A 14,883-nucleotide genomic window follows, 5' to 3' on the forward strand; every position below is an offset into this window, starting at 1 on the left:
CTTTCTTGGCAAGCATATCAACATAAACAAATACTCAATGTTCAGACAGCATCCTCTTGCATAACATCACCAACGGATCTCTCTGGATATGTCTTTTCCAGACTGTATGATGAACATCCACAAGCGGTGTGTGGCCAATGTGCCAAGCCTGTGTGGGACGGACCACACCGAGAGGAGAGGTCGCATCCAGATCACCGCTGAGGTCAAGACTAATGTTCTCACTGTTACCAGTAAGTACATCTCGGAAACACACGCAGCCCTGCAGTGTACATTGTAACACACACACACACACACACACACACACACACACACACACACACACACACACACACACACACACACACACACACACACACACACACACACACACACACACACACACACACACACACACACACACCGAATGCAGGCTTCAGCTACAGACACGGCCCAGAAGTTTGAGAAGACCAGTCATCTGTCTCCCTCTACTGGTAGAGTGGCAGAGGTGAAGGATCAAATATGAGCTCAGACACTAAAATCAGGTTTTGTTCTTTATCCATCCACAAGATTTTATTCAAATTTACTGATGTAAAGGGCATTTCTGAGTTATTACTATTTACCTTGTGGAGGTAGTGAATATACAGTAGAAAGTCACTGTCAGTGAGCACTGTGTAAATTCAAAAATGAGCCCAACATACTTAGATTTGCATAAACATAAATAGTGAATATGCTGCTTCTGACTGAACATCAAAATCATCTATATGTATGAAAAACATGTTACTCTGTGATGTGTGTATTACTTTAAATAATGTGTTTTCTCAGGCAAAAAAAACCTTTGTGAAGTCACATGATGCTTTCAGTGGTTTTAAAAGGTGATTTGACAAGTGTAACACATGTTTGACTCCGTTGCTCTAGAATACAACGAGATCTCCAGATTGTTATAAGCTGCTGATTGTAGGGACCCAGTTTTCCTTCACCGCCTTTTATTTTGTAATAATTCGTCAAGCATTTGGCCTTGGGATTGACACTAATATAAGGTGTGAGATATATTTTTCATCTAAATGAGCTTATTTCCATGCTTTCTCAAGACTGAATGAGCTGTTACTTTACCAAGCAGCTGGAGAAAAACAGGAGTCAGATCCATTTACACAGTGTGTCACACACATTCACCCACTGAGACTTTGGGTTGGTGGCTGAAAAGAGGCATCACCGAACGGTCACAAGCTGCTGTTTGTCTCATTGTCACTAACACGCTGAACATGGTACGGCAAGTCTTATTCACGGTGTTACTACTGCACAGGCCTTAAAGAAAAAAAACACAGGAATTTCACATGTGCACAAACTCATGTGACCACATGAGACTGCTTCAGCCAGCTGCCACGAAACGAGCTGCAATGTAATATTTTGTCAATGTACGTCCACTAAAAGCCACTACAGACTCAGGTTCTTAACATAATTTTCCGACAACATTATGTCAAATATCACTAGCTCAAAAACTCAACAACTTTATCTGACAGTTTTACCTCCACTGTCTGCAGCAGGTCTCTCCACTCTTGGAACAGAATGTGTCTTTAGGAAAACTGCCGACTTGATTGTAAAGGGCAGTGTACGGACGGGAGTGTTTGAATTCATTCGTAGCACAACTGGCCAGAACTTCAGCGTGTCCATATTCAACAACGGTAGTCTTTGAAAGATGCGTGAACATTTTGTTGGCACAATTATTGAACCATTTAAAAACATCTTTTCGATGGCACTGAGCTCTGCCTTCTGTCCTCCAATACAACGAACTCTTCGCAGCGCTCCCGTCTCCAACTCTCTCTCTCGTTCTAAAGTGGCTTTCCTACAAAAGCTCACCTCTTGCAAGACTTCTGTTTCAGGTCAGCTGTCCTTTTCACAATGTTGTCTAACCGTTATATTAACAATCTGAGCCTGTCAGTGGCAAAAACAATTACTTTTAGTGGACGCAATTGCCCCAAAGTATTACATTGTTGCCCATTTCACAGCCACCGCCTGAAGCACTCTTGCTCAATCCTGCCGGACATATTTTAAAAGTTATTGTCTCCATTTGTCACTTAAACCCCAAATAATAGGAAAATAAGGTCCAGGTTGAAAAAGGATGGTGTCCCTTTAATTGATGTCCACAAACAAACTTCTTACATGTAACTATGACTAATTGTTGTGCATTTGCAACTCGTATTATTAGCTGGACTTAACCTCATGCTAAATAAGCAAATAATAAGTCAGTTGCCATCATGCTGACACTATCACTTTTGATTTATGTCAGGGATATTTGGAATTGTTTCAAGGGTATTGTATTTCATTTATTTTGTACTCTCCTTCCCTCTGGCGACTTCCTTTACTTGTTCTTGATGAAGCTGTTTCCTGCAGCCTTATTTCATCCTTCATGATGTTCAAAGTTTGTGGAGGATTACATTTTTGGCTTCAAGGCAGAGTTGGCATCTCTGTTTTTTAAATGTAAATTGAGACAAAAAGTGATTGTGACGATAATTAGACTCGGATAGTGATAGTTTTTGCTGTGGACATTATTGTGGGTGTACAGAAGTAGTCTGTCTGTTTCTTCTTTGATTTCTTCTGTGTGTTAGTTGAATGCTGAAAGTCTTAATTCTGTGTTACCCAATATGTACTGCTGATATTTGACGGTGTTAAAATGTTTCTGGAAGCATCTCTATTGAGATTTTGCCAGTCAGGATTTTCTTAATGAATTACTTGTCTGTCTTTAAGCCTTCAGGATTGCAGCAGTTGTATCTGGCGGCCCAGTGCTGAGCCTCGGATTTAAAAGAGTAGCTGTATGAATATAAAGTAGGACGTTGCTCAGAGACAGCCCCGTCAGCCAAGCTTCAAGAAAATGAAATATTAATCATTAATACATTTAAATGTTCACACTGTTTCCCCCTCAAGAACTGGTGTTAGAATGACTGTGACTGTCACCAGCAAAATGTGAAATTTACATTTTATATTAAAAGAATATCTGAACTAGCTTCTTTAATCCAAAATAAAGGAAAATGTTCACATTATCTGATCAAAAACAAAAATACCTGTGTCCTCAATTAAATTTAGGTTTTGCAGACCTTCACTTTCAAGGTGTTATGTAATTAGGTTACAATATGCAGCCATTTCTGCTGCACATAGATATGAAACATAATTAGTTTGATATCTGCCACTGAAATACAGTGAAATCTACACTGGCAAAATTATTATTTAAAGAAGGGTCGTTTCATTGGCATAGGTTAAATGCAGGCTGACCTCTTTCTTGGAAAGACCTGTCTCATGTTTTATTTAACTCATAATGGAAACGGCAGAGAACAGTGTCACCCACCACCTTGTTACTCATTTTACTTGTAGTGCGTTATCTCACCTGCAGGTGGCAGAACGGGGTTACATTAACTGCTTTTTGCCTGTCAATTTAAGTACATCTGTACTTCAAACTGAAATAATCAGACACTCTTCATATCAATTTACTTTGATGAAATTAGACTTCACTTTCATCCCATATCATGTGAGTTCACATAAATATCATGTCTTATATCATCTGACAAAAACTTTAAAAGCATGTCAATCGTTTCCCTACTCTGATTATATTTGACTCTGGCTGGGTGGATAACACAGCCAACATATACCTGCCTTACTTTCAGCTCTGTCACAATTCATCCTGAAGTAAAAGATGATGCAATGATGAGACATGTGCATGTTTCTAGCTTCTCATTTCTTTCTCCTCACTGGAAAAAAGCAACGTTGGCTACTTTGCATTACAGGAACATTTAGCATTTAAATATGTCATAAATGTTGAGCTCACTTTCTCATTGGGTTTGCCTTTTATTATTGATTACTTCATGTCTCAGTTTTTGTTACACCCCCAGATCTGTCATAAATACAATTGTGTCCATTTCTTTGTGGCCTTGCAACTACTAAATGGAAATAAATGGATATTTAACTTTGTCTGGATCCACAAAGATACAAATGATTTTTTATCATTGCTGCTGTTCAAAGGAAGAAATTAATTACCGATTGGATGGTGCATCAATTAATATACAGGATCAGTGCAACACGTAAACAACGTCTTCACTGGATACTGTTTAAAAGATGGAGAGAATTTGAAACAACATGGACATGTGCCCAGTTCTGCATGTATTCTGTCTGTATAGACGTTCACTGGGTTTCCTCCCTGTTGTTCTGTCTCTCCTACACATTGTTCTCTCTCCCCGGTTCCCACGCTCGTATACTGATCATTAGCTGCTGGTTACTGTGGGAAATGATAAGAGAGCAGACTTATCACACACTGACTGCTAGGACAGCAGGAAATGCTCCAATCCACAAGGGCTGCAAAACAGAAAGGAACACAGTTGAGCTAAATGGTACAAATAGTTAAAGAAAATTAACAGACGATGTTGTTTTTTTATATAGTTTAGTTGTATCTGTCAATCAGTCTTAAATGATGCATCAACAGTTTTACACTTTCACGTGCAGAATACACTGATTGTGTCTTGATATTTAAGCAGATGTGATGAATCACTTCACTTGTCGTAATGCTCTACGGGAATAATAGAAGGCAGTAGCAGGAGTAGTACTCCTTTTTGTCCACAGGGGTCAGTGTGGAGCCACCAGTAGCTTCCTCCCTCATTGCAGTGAGGGGTAGAAAAAAATGCCACCACAGAGAATGAATTGCAGAACCACCAGGAATTATATTCTACAGCTTAACATAGCAGGATCTGGTGGAAATGGTTGCTACACTCAGAAAGGCATCCGTGCTGTTCTTGTCGTGGATTTAATGAAAGCAACTAATATGGGTGTAAAGTGACACTTTAGTGATCAGTTTGAATACACCTCCCTCAGCCTTTAACAGGGAGATCAGAGCTCCGGGTCACTGGCAGAGCAGCGCCCATGGAGATGGAGGGGAGTCTGTATATAGCTCAATGACGCTCCAGCAGGGCAGATGCAGTGGGACAGTGAACTGGGGCCTTAAAGGTGCCCTCTTCCTTTGGTGCTGCACCCAAACGGTCTTACAGCGAGATTATATTCTTCACAGAAACCTCTACGTACGATTCTATATTGTGTGTTTTGTTTGTTTATGACCCAGAGCTGGGGGCGGGAACTTTGATAAAACATGAGCTGGGTTGTTGCACCAGTAGTCCCAGAATTTATTTTTTTACTGAAAACAAATATGTATCAGAGGAGTATGTAACTCAATAGTTAGCTGTGACAAAGCTGTTGGTCCTACAAAGGGTTTTAAAGGTTGGATTTACAATCATATGCCAAGTCAACTTGTCCATGAGTGCTACGTCACATCACCAATCACAAAGCTAGTCTAACAGGGTTTGAGTCGTGGGTTTTAATGCATTACCTGTGACTATGCACATTCATAAGTCATTGAAAGACTACAGAACAGAAAGGAAAATTGCCCTCTCTTCATGCTGAAGGAGGTGATGCACCTGTAATTTTTTTTTATCAGCTTGGGTATGTTGGTATGTAAACTTAATGAAGAATGCCTCCTCTGGTCAATACCAATCAACAGTTCAAGGCGTGAACTTAAGTGGTGGAAGCTGATGTGTTTCATTTGACAGCTAGTTTACTCAAGATGGAAGCTGAGAAGAGCTGAAATGCAATTTCAGCCCCTGAATAAACGCCTAAATGAACCTTTGTGGTGTTGGAACAACCTTGGCAGCTAATTTGAGCATCAAGTCAACGTGTGTCTTTTTATTAAATCTACTAGCCTACTGTGGGATTGAGATCTGACTCCTTTTTATTATTTAAGGTGTCTTGGTGCTGTTCTTTGGTAGATTGTGAAGTATTGTTTTCCCTTGTCCAGACAAGCCAAACTGATCTGATAAATGATGTCACCAACCACGAGAGGACATTTTCAGGAATGCGGCATGTAGACTTTTTTTTTTTTCCAGAACATACAGCAGGAACCCGACTAAGATCTGATGAGGCTGTTTCACAAGGGAAAAGGTGCACTGCCGACACCCACGCTGCTGTGCACATACAGTATTCTGCTGTAACTGCACTCTTATCCCCCAACAGAGTCAAATGCACATTCTCTCTCGCTCTCTCTCTCTCTCTCTCTCTCTCTCTCTCTCTCTCTCTCTCTCTCTCTCCCTTCGTCCCTCCCCCCCCCCCACACAGGTATACACAGACCCATACATGTTCTTTGCAATTAACACATCCTGTATGTAAGGAAGAATTTCACACATGCTCACACAGTCCCACGTTACACACCCGTGCATGCACAAGCAGATCCATTTCACTTACACACAAACTCGGAACCACGCACATCCTCGGTTATTTACTGTAAGTGTCCTTTGAGACCATTTGGCATGCTAACCTCTTTACAGCTCTCCTCAACCAGCATTTGATGGTCACTTTAACAGGCATCATGTAATATTTATTGAGCTGCTCTGCTGAGGGTTTAATGCCGGCTGTGGGTCTGTGCTGTGGTTAACCTCCTGGAGCTCAGCGTAGAATAAAGCTTTAACAGCATGAAGACCTCATCTCTCTGACATCTTGAGATTTTCTCACACTGAGAGCTCACTGGGAAACTACTCTTCCCGTCCTGCATGTTCCTCACAGCATTTTATCTGTAAAAATCATTTAGACTTTTATCCTGATAGTCTGCTTTACTATTTTCACCAACCTTGGCTGAAACGAGAAGCGATGCGTGCTACACTTCACACTTCTCAGCTCCACCACATGTCGAGCACCACAATCACTTCTACTGATGACTCTGCTGCACCAGACGATCAAAGCTGGTCCTCTGAGTCTGCTAAAATCAGCTCTCAGTCTTAACGACACACAAACACACCCAATAACTGTTAACCGATTAGACCGAATAGCATGTGGATCTGGGCGTTTTCAGTTCACTGATCAAATCGAACTCAGCCAATCTGTCAAAATCTGTTGTCAAAATTCAAATCTGTTCTCCTTCACCTCACCCAGTCTTCATATCCAGAGCCCAGGTCGAGCTCGTTCGAACCCATCACACCCAGATCTGTGTTTTCAGTCACCACCAACCTACCTGATGTTCATCGTCATGTCTCCATTCGCTTGCATTCGCTCACTCAGATTGAGTCTTTCATGACAAAATTTGTGTCATCGTTGGTCAGACAACAGGGTTGGATCAGATTTGAAGTTTTCTTAAGCCTGACCTGACTAGACACAGAGAGTTGGCCTATATGCAGCACTGCCACATGAATCAAACTCCTCCTCTGGTTGTCTAGTTTTGCCCTCTCTTTCTTGCATAAGACTGGGAACAAGAATGTGCACAAGTTATTTTTACATGATGTGACAGTTTGCTCCGAGACAGAATATAAGCAACATTGGACATCATACCTTAGCTGATCAAAGTTTCCTCATCATTTCCAGCAAAATACAAACAATTGAGCAACATCAGTTGTTTTTGCTTTGTATGTGGAGTGGGATAAGTTCCTGCGTGGGTTTTATTTTTTTTATGTGTGTTACCCTTGCAAGCTGTTTAAAACACAGTAGCCTCACTTCTAGTAATTGGATTTGACCTCACAACTTGACCAGCAGCATTAGTTACACACACACACACACACACACACACACACACACACACACACACACACACACACACACACACACACACACACACACACACACACACACACACACACACACACACACACACACACACACTTTGACATACACTCTGATCGCAGGGGATTTTACACCACAGGAATACAATTACAGCCCCCAATAACAGGCAGCCACCAAGGAAGGATTAGTGTTGGAACTGGCAACCTTCGTCTGTCTACATGGTCATTACAGACGGATCTGGCAACCCCAAGGCTGCAACCCCCAATACAACCAGGGGTTCTGATGTGTGCCTCAAATTCACCACGCCTAATTTAATTAGGTAGTTTCAAGGGAGAGTTTTGTTGGTAAATACATCACTGACAGTAAGCACTCTTCAAATTCAGGTCACACACATACACAAGTCTTAAATTAACACCTGCCAACCTGCTGAATATGGGTACAAATGAATCGTTTTATCACTGACAAGTTCTGATTCTAAGATCCTTGCATGTCACTGCAATGAGCAGTAGAGGTCATGTGCACAAGTACACTTAAAGTGTATTGTGTTTTAACATACCTTCTGTCTCCATTTATGCAGTTAAAGGGCCTAATTATATATGTGAATATATATATATGAATAATTATCATATAATAATAAATAATATATTAATAATTTTAATGATCCATGTCAAAGCAAAGAGCCGAAATACAGTTATAATTATGAAGAAAACAGAAGGTGATGTGCTCATGAAAGTTTGCAAAAATAGTTCAAACTGAATAAATGTAATTTCCATTTGTTACTATTATGTTTTAAAAAAAATAAGTATCTGCGCAATTAGTGAGTTGAGGTTAAAATGTGTATAATATATGTTCACATTTTTTTTTTTCCATCACCTTAAAAGAAAGCTCTCAGTTTGTTTTACTGAAGGCATTATTAACGTTGCACTTAGTTACATTTGGTCACTTTTGTATGCAAAAATGCAATAATATTAATTGTAAATCTGTGGTTTTGCGTGTCAGTTTATGGATACCAGGATAATGTTATGCCTTCTATTTATCCTAATGGAAATCCTTAATGAATGAAGTAACTTAAAATGGTATACATGCTAATTCTTTTTTCTTTTTTCTTTCTGTTTCTCCTTCAGTCCAAGATGCCAGGAATCTAGTTCCTATGGACCCCAACGGTCTGTCAGACCCCTACGTCAAGCTCAAACTGATCCCAGATCCTCGCAGCGAGAGTAAACAGAAGACCAAGACCATAAAGTGCTGCCTCAACCCCACCTGGAATGAGACCTTTAAATTGTAAGCCAGCAAATTTGCTGTTTTTCTTATTTCATTTATCTGTCTGTCTCTCTATTTTCCTTTTTATCTCCTTTTCTTCCCTTTCATCTCTCTCTCTCTCTCTCTCTCTCTCTCACTCTGTGCGGTGTGTTGAGACCGTCACATTATGCTCGTCTTTCCAAGCATGCGTAACTGCTGGCGCTCATATAAAAACATCTGGCTCCTTGTATTTGAAAAAAATTGCTTTTGGGGTCGTTTGCTGCAGTTGGCTGCAATAACGTTCTTAATAAGCCTCATCACAGTTTGCACAGAGGAAGACTGAGATTAGCAGATCCAGGAATCTCGGTGCAGATGTTCAGTCTGAAAAGGCTCTTTTAGCATCAATCCAATAAATCAAAGAAAGAAATGATAGAAGTGGTAATAAACAGGTTCCTTTCTGTTACTTTTCTACTTGCTTTTGTTACTGTGCTATTTCCTGTATTTGCAAAATGAAAAGAATGTGAATATTATGCTCTCATGTGCCTTTCAAAAGTTTAGATACTTTTAATGGGAAAGTGTGACAATATAAAACAAACCAACATGTCTCACTCTCAAATCATTATCCAACTGTTGATGGTGTTTGCCTCTGCAGCCACCTGAAGGAGTACGATAAGGACCGCCGTCTGTCCGTGGAGGTTTGGGACTGGGACCTGACCAGCCGCAATGACTTCATGGGGTCGCTGTCCTTCGGCATCTCAGAGCTCCAGAAACTAGGCGTGGACGGATGGTGAGATGAATGGAGGGATGAATGGGGGGGGATGAATGGAGGAGGTGGTGGAGAGACGTGAGGCAGACGAACAGCAGCGTTGGAGAAGGAGGAGGAGGAGGAGGAGGAGGAGGAGGGAGAGTGAAGGTGACCTTGTTCATTACTGCACTGTAGGAGAAATACTTTAGTTGGGGCTCCTCTTTTTTGTTCTGGTTGTACTCAGTGCCAGAGCAACTCTACCCCGTCGCTTTATCTCTGCTTCTTTATCTCTCCACCACCTCCCCACCCTACCCCCACCCCTCCACCCTCCCTCTCTGTAGCCCAGTCTCGATATCTTTCTATCTTGTTCTCTTTTTGCTGACGCTGCCCTGTCAGGGTTTTTAATGAGATGCCAGCATTTGAGGTTGGATGGTGGAGGTGGAGAGATGCCATTAAAAAAAAAATGATATTAAGAGAGAACTTGTGCAGGCTTGTGTAGGTTTCACACTTGCTGGTACCACCAGTCAGGGATGACATCTGATTTTTAAAGCTAAAACTCTTGTATGTTTCTGTATGTTTTTGTCCCTTGTGGGTGGTATTTGAAATGATGTTCAAAAGAGTTGCGCTGATGACATAATCTTACTTTGCGGACGTGTAGAAATGGCAACAATGTCCTTGACTGTAAAGCTGTTTCTTCACAGTGTGTAAAAGACAAGAATATGACGGGATTACAGGGTTACAAGTTCTTCTTCATATAGAATTAAGTGTTGTCAGATAATGTGACATATCTGGTGCAAACTGCGTAACTCACTGGTTCTACTATCAGGATTTGATCGTCTTGGTCCAGTTTGAAAAGTCTGGAAGAGCCGCACGACTGAATTCATTGATGCCCACTCATCCCATTAGCATGGGGCGAAACTGGATTTTAGCCGGCTCGGCCAGCAAAAGGCTCTGGTGTGTGCATGCTCTGTCTATAGAGCATGCTCAGTGTGCATTTATATGGAATGGTTAACCAGACACCAATATGTAAAAACTCTGTAGGCTATACAGTGAAATACAGAGAGTTGTATCTGCTGGTGATAGCCTTAATATTGAGTGAACTTGTTTTGCAAGGGCGTGAATGTAACAGACGTTCATATGTCAATTTCCAAACTTTTAGTTTGAGACTACAACAACTGTCTAAGTGTAATCTAAAAACTGCAACCTGTTTGCAGTGTTTGATTTCCTTTCATTTGTTCAGATGTGCAATAGCTTCCTCCTATAATCAATATATTCTTACAAAGTAATGAGCTCCTGTGGCTCATTACTTTGGATACACTGTCACCTCTCTGATTTTGATCCACTCAGTACCGTAAGTTAATACCTGGTGAAAATGAGCAGTTAGCAGCTTCAGGAGTTACTGGAGTCTATAAACTTAGCTCTGAATGAATGATGTTGCTCTGTGATTTTGTAAATCGGCAACCATTGACAAACAAGTTTGCCATCAATTTTGAAGTGTATAATATGTCAACGTTGTGTGCACCGCTGTGTTGCCGCCACCATAAAGTAATCAGAACAAGCAAGCTGCAACAGAGAACTGAAAAAAGATGCACAGAAAATGCACCAATTACATTGTCTATATTTTAACTAAGGTAAATTTGTTTTGTTAGCTAAAACCTCATGAAACGCACGTCTGATCTTATAGTTGTTCAAAGTCAAATTGATTAATATTTCCTGAAAAAACTTGAAGAAAGTAAAATCACATTATCAACAGTCCGTGATGTTTGAGGCTGCATCAATTCTAATGGACCAAATGTGAGCTACTATGAAAAGTAATATTGTATTGATTATGTGAAGAAAAAAAACATTGCAGCTGTGCTTGTGGCTCATCTCTATCAGGCTCTGCTGAATCACCATGAAAAAGAGTGAATTACTAAATAATCACCTGATTATTCTTTAGGACTCTAAATTGGGGCGCTAAACTGTCAGCAGCTTGCGGTTAATGACAGCAGTTAAACACCTTAATTGTAGAAAGTACTTGGGAATTGATTTGACTGGAAATATCCTCTCACTTCAGGTTTAAGCTGCTCTCCCAGGAAGAAGGCGAGTACTTCAATGTTCCTGTTGCTCCGGAGGGGGAGGAGGGCAACGAGGAGCTACGGCAGAAATTTGAGGTGTGTGTGTGTGTGTACTGTGTGTGTGTGTGTGTGTGTGTGTGTGTGTGTGTGTCTGTCTGTGTGTGCTTGAATGTGTCAGTTTGGTAGGTTTGTGTGTGTGTGCCCACTACGCAACTGTGTGTGTCTGAGTGAGGGCCACTCTGGGAGAGCTGTTAGCAGTTGGCAGGCACACTTATAGTACCATCCGGTCTGGCACACTGCAGGTCCAGACGTGTGTGTGTGTGTGTGTGTGTGTGTGTGTGTGTGTGTGTGTGTGTGTGTGTGTGTGTGTGTGTGTGTGTGTGTGTGTGTGTGTGTGTGTGTGTGTGTGTGTGTGTGAGGTGACCAGTAGGCCCACTCATTAACACATTTGGCAGTTGTGAGGATAACCCCCGCTCTGGCTTCTCCTTTTTCTTTTTCTTTTTACCTCTCTTTTCCTCTCCTCCTTCTGTCTTGCTGACACCGAGCCACAAACATGAGAGCCTCTTTCTGAAATGTGTTAATCACAGAGGGAAGTAGTGATGTTTGGGGGCAATTTTGCTTTTCTTTTCTCAGCTGTCCTTGCTTTTGCCGCAGCTGTTGTTTGAAGATAGGCTTCAGTTTTAGAACTCATTTGAAAGATCATTTGAGGAAAAAAAAAAACTTTCTGGCTCGATTAATGTTAAATTTAAAATAAAAAGGAAAAATTAAATGCTGCTGAAGCTGTGCTCTTCCAAGTGAGGTTTATTCGTCCATGATTTAATGGAACAGTTTCACATTTAAAGATGAAAAGCTTGATACAAGTTATTAACAGTTATTATCCAGATTGTAAATTACTAGTACTATGTTGTTATTTTCATAGATAATTGTTTGGATGTTGGCTTTTTGAGGAGGTTGTTGTTGCCATTTCTCCCTCTTCATCCTCCCCCTCCTCATTCTGCTTCCCTCCCTCTCCTTCACTTATCTGTTTTGTCCTTTGTCACCTTCAGTGCCCCCCTGTGTGCTTCTCCCTCTCTATCTGTTTTCTCCTCCTCCTGTCTCCTCAAGGTCATGGTCCTCAGACGTTTACTGAGACACGTTCTCGGGGGGCCGGCTATCTCACACACACACACACACACACACACACACACACACACACACACACACACACACACACACACACACACACACACACACACACACACACACACACACACACACACACACACACATACACAAGCATGTGAGCAACCTCTGGGGTGAAGCTCTGAGAGAGATGGCAGGGAGAAAGAAAGACAGCGAGACAGTCGCAAAGATTTCACTCTGGTAACATGAGCTGCATGCCTCCATTTCACCCCATCCAGAACCACAAACACACACACACACACACATACAAGTAATAAATAATGCATGATGTACGAATGCACACACACACACACACACACACACACACACACACACACACACACACACACACACACACACACACACACACACACACACACACACACACACACACACACACACACCAAGTCAAACTTTAAAGGTTATTCAGAGGAAGTTTAGGAACAGAACCCTTAAGGTTATTCTCAGTGTTGGGGAATAACTAGTTATATGTAACCTGAAACATATTGGCTAATTGGACTCCAAAATAGATGTAACTGTAATCAGTTAAAGTTAGCGAGAACAAATATCTGATTAAATTACAGTTAAAATGTTGGTTGTTACAAAGTGGTTATGTATGAATATAAATAATAATAAGTAAAAAGCTTACAAGCAAAATATAACTCATTCTGTTGCTTTGCAGTTTTCCCTGTTCAGGAATGTCTTCTGTCTCCATCTGTAGCCTCTATGCATTTGACAGTATTTGACAGAAAGTGGCGGTAATGCTTAAATAAGCGGGAAGCCAACCGCCGTAAAACAAGAAGAAGAAGAAGAAGAAAGATTTGAAAAGAGTCATTCAGGAACTAGTGTTAAAAAAAAAAAATCTGTGAACTCAGCCCTGTTTATAGTTCTATCATCACTCAGCATGGAGTCGACCTGAAAGTAGACTTGGTTTGAGGTCATGGGAACATTTTATCTTTACTGCAGTCAGCTGTGTTCTGCTTGTAATTTATTTTGGTGGTTGTGCTTTGAAGTCAAAACATTTTCAACGTAATTAAAGTTTTATTGAAGAACTTTCAATTAAAGTTTTACAGTAATCAGTGTTGAATACTGTTGTGAGGTTTTCACTGACTAGTTAAAGTTATTTTTTAGGACGTTTTTAGCTACAGTATATGCTCAGTTTCAAACATTTATGAGAAAATGAATCAAATTGAATAAATTACATAATTTGATGAAGCAATTAAAATTGTTTCATTAGTTATTACATTTTGAACAGGGTAACTAGGAATCAATATCCTGTTACATTTCAAAGGTAACCTCGAGAACACAAATGGTTACTCTCATCTTCAGCTGAAACTTTTCTCTCAATTCATGTAAGTTTCCAATTTGACTTTCTGAAAACCCATCAGAAGAGTGTTGGAAGACTTTTTTAGCCTTTAGCTTCACCACTGATGTTTGGACCAGCAGAGTCAACTCAGTGTCTCTCATCAGCTTCACTGCACCATGCGTTGATTTGAATGGATTTGTGCTCCCCACTGAAAGAACTTGTGCAGCAACGAAGCTATAGCAGGTGTGGTCTTCAAAGTCACCTCACTTTTATGGTAATAATAATTTTTATGGTTGAAATACTGCATCATTAATAAGTATCTCCGAGTACCCAAATCTAAGTCGGAGTGCTAAGGTGGTATCAGTGCTTCCCCAGCAAAAAACACCAATACAAACCAAAAGTTTTGAGGACCGTTAATTTCATTCTTCTGTTTTCATTCATTCTTTTTTAATGCTTTATAATGAGCACAACATACTTGGCCACCTTGCTGAAGACAGACAGACAGACAGGCAGACAGGCAGACAGACAGCGAGCACCATTAACCTCTGATGGCTTTGAGAGTGTTGCCTTTAGCATGCTCTGCTGCTCACAAATACCTTGACTGCCCCCTGTGTGTGTGTGTGTGTGTGTGTGTGTGTGTGTGTGTGTGTGTGTGTGTGTGTGTGTGTGTGTGTGTGTGTGTGTGTGTGTGTGTGTGTGTGTGTGTGTGTGTGTGTGTGTGTGTGTGTGTGTGTGTGTGTGTGTGTGTGATGCAACCCATATGGCTCTGGACTCATCAATGGATAAAAGGCTCTATCTGTCTCCATCTGTTGTCTCACACACAC

The 14,883-nt window shown here is 40.9% G+C and overlaps 1 protein-coding gene across 3 annotated transcripts in view; it reads left to right on the plus strand.

The window, feature by feature from the left end:
* LOC138627560 (protein kinase C beta type-like) overlaps positions 1-14,883 on the plus strand; it is a 99,249-nt gene that overhangs the window by 44,141 nt on the left and 40,225 nt on the right. For all 3 annotated transcript variants that reach the window (XR_011311396.1, XM_069709979.1, XM_069709978.1), the window contains exons 5-8: positions 102-230; positions 8,676-8,832; positions 9,443-9,577; positions 11,592-11,688. Coding sequence is in view for 2 of the 3 variants with exons in the window: in XM_069709979.1 (XP_069566080.1) it covers positions 102-230; positions 8,676-8,832; positions 9,443-9,577; positions 11,592-11,688 (518 nt within the window). In the remaining variant the exon portion in view is untranslated. The remainder of the gene's footprint in view (positions 1-101; positions 231-8,675; positions 8,833-9,442; positions 9,578-11,591; positions 11,689-14,883) is intronic.

Source organism: Brachyistius frenatus, unplaced genomic scaffold (genome assembly GCF_029030835.1).
Source record: "Brachyistius frenatus isolate BFR_SWC_R1_liver_20210118 unplaced genomic scaffold, ASM2903083v1 Contig_88, whole genome shotgun sequence".
Taxonomy (NCBI): Eukaryota; Metazoa; Chordata; class Actinopteri; family Embiotocidae; genus Brachyistius; species Brachyistius frenatus.